This window comes from Sinocyclocheilus anshuiensis, unplaced genomic scaffold, assembly GCF_001515605.1.
Source record: "Sinocyclocheilus anshuiensis isolate Anshui unplaced genomic scaffold, SAMN03320099.WGS_v1.1 scaffold371, whole genome shotgun sequence".
Lineage (NCBI taxonomy): Eukaryota > Metazoa > Chordata > Actinopteri > Cypriniformes > Cyprinidae > Sinocyclocheilus > Sinocyclocheilus anshuiensis.
The window spans coordinates 1,053,433-1,059,679 of record NW_015549597.1 but is presented as its reverse complement, the minus strand read 5'-3'; the positions used below and the strand labels follow the sequence as shown (position 1 = coordinate 1,059,679).

The window sequence follows — 6,247 nt, the reverse complement described above, 5'->3', positions numbered from 1 at the left end:
ATATGTAGGGCTTTTATACACAGTGTGTGCCATTGTACAGACTAGGTTTATCCCTCACAGCCTCATTTTCATCCAAGAAAATGTTCAAAAAGCCCTGTTTAAGGGGTCCGTGTACTTTGTACTTATTCATTTGTAGTTTTTTTTTTTTTTAAACCCAGAATTTAAAATGCAGTTTCTTCTTTAATGGTTCAAACACTGACGAATAGAATAAGCTGACACAAACTAATTTTGATTATTCAAAATTCATATTTAATTAAAAATCATAAAAATGATATAAAGCTTGTTTTTTTATTGAGATAAAAGGTGTATTTTCTGCTCTTAAGGTCCCATTCACCAAGATACCTACTCCTTTACCCCCACCCTTGAATTTATATATTTATTTTAACGATGAATAAAGTCAAGTCCCGCCCTTTAATTTTTCACATTCTAAAACCTGTTTCACTCTGAAATATGTCACAATACATAAATCAATTCAGCCATAACTTCTGTTACATGACTTTAAGTGTGCTAAGCAAAGCAGGACACTAATTATTAATCAAAAATCAAAATGGCAAGATGCAATAGAGGTTTGCTGAAGAACCTTCTTTCTCCACAAAGAACCTTTTGTGAAACCGAAAGGTTCTTCAGATGTTAAAGGTTCTTTATGGAACCATTTAGACCAAAAGGTTCTTCTATGGCATCGTGAAGCACCTTTATTTTTAAGAGTGTAAGAAGAGAAATATGTACAGATCAAGCACGGTTTAAAAGTTAAAACAGTCCAAAACAGCTCTAAACAAATTTTTAATGTAAGCGGATAACACGGGATGGGCATTTTCACTGGAGGAAGCATTATGGATTATGGATTTTTATTTATTACGGATTATTTCTTTAAAATTTAAATGAACTGCAAATTCTTAATTTGCTCACATGGCAATCTTTTATGGCATTATTTTAAGTTTTAACTAAAAGAATAACTTGTATATCAGTATGTTTTATTTTAGTGCTGTCAAACGATTAATCGTGATTAATCGTTTGACAGCACTAATTTATAGCTAATATGTGTGTGTATTGTGTATATTTATTATGTATATATAAATAAACACACATGCATGTATATATTTAAGAAAAACATGTTACGTTTATATATTAAATATTTATGTGATATAAATTATATGAATATAAATATATACATGTAAATACATGTAAATATTTTCCAAATATATGCTGTATGTGTGTGTATTTATATATACATAATATATGTGTATATTATGTTTTATTTTAGTGCTGTCAAACGATTAATCGTGATTAATCGTTTGACAGCACTATTTTATTTATGTAATATTTTGAACCTTTGTTAATTAAACCAGTTAAGTTGTCTCTTATGAGAGCAGCTTCATCAGTGATGGGCTTAAGGCCTTCAGTATACACTCAGTGATGGTTTTCATTTTTGTTTTGTTTTTTTGTTTTTTTTACAGTCAAAAACATCCAGAGAGATGACACACTTGGAGTTACAAGGTAGACATCTGATTAGGTAACACCCTTTTTGTAGATTATGGAAAAGGCTTCAAATGAGCAGGATATATATTAAGCTTTTACTAAAGCTTTTACAGCTGTCTTGGACATTCAGCCATTTATACATGACAAGAATGTTAAAGTATTTACATTATTCTTCTTTCCCCTTTTTCCCTTGCAGTAAATGAATCATTTTAGCACTTCGGTAAGCTGATTTTTTTTTGTCACTCATCTAATTTTTAATCATTGAGTTTCTGTATTTATTCTTTATACATCTAATCTTTTTTTTTCTTGTTCAAGTGGGTCACCTGTTGACGTGTTTCTCCAGCTACATAATCACTCTCCAGTCATCTGTTACTGCATCCACACTCTCTATGCACGACACAGTGCTGTTTTTAAATCTGTGACTGGCAATGTGCCTGACATGCCCACACAGCTTGTGTATTTATCAGTTTCTAATTGTAATTGTCTTGAATGTGCCTCTGTAACTGTTATCCGTCATCTATCAGGTACATGGGATATGTTTTAAGAAATACTTAAAATATACCATCATTTGCAATAGAAGAAACCCCCTCTTTTTAACACTTTATTTTATTCATCTTGGTATTTATTATCATTGTTTTTATTTGATCTACTTACCCATCCCCGGTTCTCTTTGTTCTGTCTATTATATATTTTTGTTTACACAACAATATTATAACTAGTACAGAAATTATTGGGAAAAAATCCATCCCCTTTAGCATTCAGGCCCCGAATGGTTGTACCAGACGGGAACGAAAAGTATTTACAGCCAAGATACCGCTGCAAAAAAGTAATATATCCTGTTGTTTTCAGGAGTTTGTATTTTATTGTATTGTTTATTTTATACGATATCTTTGTTTATATTTTGCTATGTTTGCGTGTAAGAGAGGACATTATATATATATATATATATATACACACAAAAACTAGAACACACATCACACATACACATACACACACACACACACACACACACACACACACACACACACACACACATATAATATATTTCTGGGTATCTCAGAGAATGTACATTTTATATTATTGATCTTTGTGCTTTTGTGTAAAATTGACAAAACACATCCAGTAAAACAGGAAATATGATCATGTATATCTAAATGGCACTAAAAAGTTCTCATTAAAAAAACAAAAACCGGATGGACAGTAATTTTCATTATTTTGTGTCTTCATTACCAAGAAGTAGTATGTGCTCCCTACTATATTATATCCAGTGTTGGGGAGTCTAGTTACATGTAACGGCGTTACGTAATTTAATTACAAAATAAATGTAACTGTAATCAGTTACAGTTACTAAGAAAAAAATGTGTAATTAAATTACAGTTACTTATGAAAATGTTAACGATTACAAAGGGGATTACATTTGAATATTTACACACATCCACATACAGATTTAATTTATTTATTTCCCAGATTACACTGACTACTCTTGACCGTATATAATAGGGGAATTTACCGTTAACCATTTAACAGGTTTTTACTGTAGCATTTTTACAGTCTTTTAGCATTCGGCCAGTCACTTCATGAGCATTTACTTATTTTGAGAAAACTATCATCATATCATATACAAAGAGACACCAATGTTTCAAAAAGACACCAATGTTTCAGGAGTTTAGTTCCCAGAATAGGACACATGCTTATTAGATAACCGTATTTGAGTTGATGTAGCCTATATGCTTTTATTTATTATTATTTTTTGATTAACTCATTTTTTTTTTCAAACCATTGTTAGATGCAGTGTTTCCTGTAGTTATGCAAAGATTTGTTTTCAAAAACAGTATCAGTAAACTATTTCTTATGATTTTAAATCTGCATTGAACTTCAGATCAATCTCAAAGTAAAAGGCGGTTCTAAAGTCTGATTTTGTGGTGGATGTGTTCAAATTTGATCATCTTAATTCAAGTGATGAAGGATTTTGAAAGTCTGAAAGTCTGAAAGGTTAACCCTGCGTGGTGTAAATGTTTGAAAATGATTAGCAGTTGCAAATAAACATTCATTAGAAATGTAGAAAAGTAATCAAAAGTAATCAGTTACATCACTTTAATACTTTAAAGTAATTGAAAAAGTAACACTACTATTACATTTCCAAAGTAACCTTCCCAACACTGATTATATCCATATTCTCATGTAAAATAACTAGTGTTGATTTTTTCTTTTTTTTTCTTTTATTTAATTAAATCAGGCACCTGTCACATCCAGCACGGCACAGACACATTTGCTTGCGCCATTTCTTTCTCCTTTGAGGAGTGAAGCCGTCGGTCTAAACAAGGTACTTTTATTTTGACACCTACAAGAAAGGCTCTTCTCCTAACGCCTTGTTGAACAGCACATGCTGATATCATTATTGCATATACTGTATTGCATGTCTAAGTCTCTCAGTGAGTATATAATTCTGTAAACAAGCTGTTTGGCTTCATATCCGCGTGTTCTGCATTCGTAAGCGCTTAGTTTATCTTCATACGTTAGCAGTTAGCATGTGCGGTTGTGTCTGTGCACTCCGTGACGCTTTGGATAGATGCTAACGTTAGCTGTTCAGATTACTCACTTGAAATGTGGGTGTTGTTATAAAATGTGTTGATTTGTCCTGTACCTCCGCGTGTGTAGTCATGGAAACAGACGCGTCTCTCCTTGGCGTTGAACTAGAGCAGAAAGAGCAAGAAGAGCTGTATCAACAACTTTTGCTGCAGGTAACGTTAACCGCTTTGACACAACTCAGCTAAAATTATATATGTTATGTAAGTATTGTATAGGAAATGATAGTAAGTGTTATATAGGAAATGTATACTGTATTTTCGAAGCAGTGTAATAATACCTATTACACTTTAAAAGTCGAGTGTCACAGTAAACGTTTCATTTCATGTGCAACAAAAAAATGCACATTTAAAGGGAAAGTTCACTCGAAAATGAAAATGCTTGTCCATATTTTGTTACGGACCTGTATTACTGACTGTCTTTTACTAAACTCAAAAGTTGATTAGGGGGTTAGGAGGTTAGAGTTTAGGGACTGACAGACTCAGTCACATTGAGTTTTTTTTTTTTTTTGTATGGAAATGAATTAAAATACATTATGCCTGAGTTTGTCAGTCACTGACTTTCTGCCTAATAGGCCTAACCATTTTCACCAAGAAATTAGATTATTTGGGTTTTTTTTATCCAACCTTACAGACCATGGGAAAAGTGCAAAGCGAAAGTCCCCCTTCCAAAGTCATCCGTCCACAACCAGGTTAGTCTGATATTTTACAAACATTTTCTTAGGACTGGTCAGGACCATTATATTTTGAGACCTGTCTGAATTTATCCTCTTTATGCCAGGCATGTGCGTGAAGACCTCCTCAATGTCAGACAAAAAGAAGGTCTTTCTGAATATCTGTCAGTCACAGGCGGTGCCGCCCCCTCCTCATCTGTCCCAGGAAGCACTTGTGGAACTACTGGAGTCAGAGGACCCGACGAGTTACAGAGTGCCCATGAGTCTCGGCGAGCCGCATACAGAAGTGGACAACAGTGAGAGGCATTCACGTTTTCAAATTTACTCCATTCTCCTTTTATTATCATTTCCATAATCCAAACTGAAATGTATTGTTTTAATGCAAGGTGGAGTCTAATCTGGTTGACACCAACCATATACAGTAATGAATATAATCATAAGGACACAAACCATATAATGACTTTCATATATGTGACCCAAAACCAGTCATAAGGGTCAATTTTTTTAAATTGAGATTTATGCATCATCTGAAATAAATAAGCTTTCCATTGATGTATGGTTTGTTAGGATAGGACAATATTTGGCCGAGATACAACTATTTGAAAATCTGAAATCTGAGGGTGCAAAAAAATCAAAATATTGAGAAAATCACTTTTAAGGTTGTCCAAATTAAGTTCTAAGCAATGCATATTACTAATAAAAAATTAAGTTTTGATATATGTACGGTATGGTTTTGGCTATTGCTACAAATATACCTGTGCTACTCATGACCAGGTTTTGTGGTCTAGGGTCACATATGATAAGGAAGTATCAAATTCAAATATTCTTGAAGTGCATTTAAGATATTATGTTTGCCAGGCTCACGTGGCTGTACTGTGTATGATGTCGTGATCAATGATGAGTTCTTCCAGAAATGTCAGGTGTGTGTCTTATATTTGAATGTATGCACTGAAAGTACCTCGGAAATATGTGACTGCATTCATGTCTATCACTGTGACTGTTTGTACCCAACAGAAAGATGACCTGTTCCAGCAGTTTCTTATTGCAGTTTCTTTGGAGGGACTGGAAAACAAGTACAACCTTGAGTTGAGCAGAGGTCAGACTAAATACAGCAACTAACTTTTACATTAAGGGGCAATATTTGCTGCCTGGAATGAATTTCCAGGGGCTTTTTTTTTTTCTTTTGTGAGGACGATTTTTTAAAATTACATTAAATGTATCTGTGTGTTTTGTCAATGTGTGATATGTCAGCTACTTAAATTTAACCAGTTACTTCAATCATCACAATACTATAGACTGTTACCAATTACATCAACAAAAACCATCTTTACACTGCATCTTTACACAAATGCAACTTCTGTTGGAACAGAAGCTGCATTTGACATGGCATTTATCTACACAGACTGCTCATGTATGTATTTACACAAAAATTGCAATGCATGCATGAAGTCATTGTTGTTACTTATTGCTCTTATTGCAATAATGATCATTAATGTCGATGAATAAAAAAAA

At 33.3% G+C, this 6,247-nt stretch overlaps 2 protein-coding genes across 3 annotated transcripts in view; both read left to right on the top strand.

Moving 5' to 3' along the window:
* The window catches only part of LOC107658433 (uncharacterized), an 18,207-nt gene extending 15,858 nt beyond the window's left edge, over positions 1-2,349 (top strand). Inside the window, exons 18-20 of one of the 2 annotated variants that reach the window (XM_016446978.1) lie at positions 1,455-1,494; positions 1,673-1,696; positions 1,792-2,349. In XM_016446978.1, the coding sequence (XP_016302464.1) occupies positions 1,455-1,494; positions 1,673-1,689 (57 nt within the window). In that variant the 3' untranslated portion in view covers positions 1,690-1,696; positions 1,792-2,349. Of the gene's footprint in view, positions 1-1,454; positions 1,511-1,672; positions 1,697-1,791 lie in introns of both variants that reach the window. The other variant, XM_016446976.1, reaches the window with a different exon arrangement.
* A 1,458-nt stretch (positions 2,350-3,807) lies between these two features.
* pih1d1 (PIH1 domain containing 1) overlaps positions 3,808-6,247 on the top strand; it is a 6,035-nt gene continuing 3,595 nt past the window's right edge. Inside the window, exons 1-6 of the mRNA XM_016447049.1 lie at positions 3,808-3,908; positions 4,135-4,217; positions 4,696-4,753; positions 4,843-5,031; positions 5,594-5,655; positions 5,750-5,831. Coding sequence (XP_016302535.1) covers positions 3,860-3,908; positions 4,135-4,217; positions 4,696-4,753; positions 4,843-5,031; positions 5,594-5,655; positions 5,750-5,831 — 523 coding nt within the window. The 5' untranslated portion in view covers positions 3,808-3,859. The remainder of the gene's footprint in view (positions 3,909-4,134; positions 4,218-4,695; positions 4,754-4,842; positions 5,032-5,593; positions 5,656-5,749; positions 5,832-6,247) is intronic.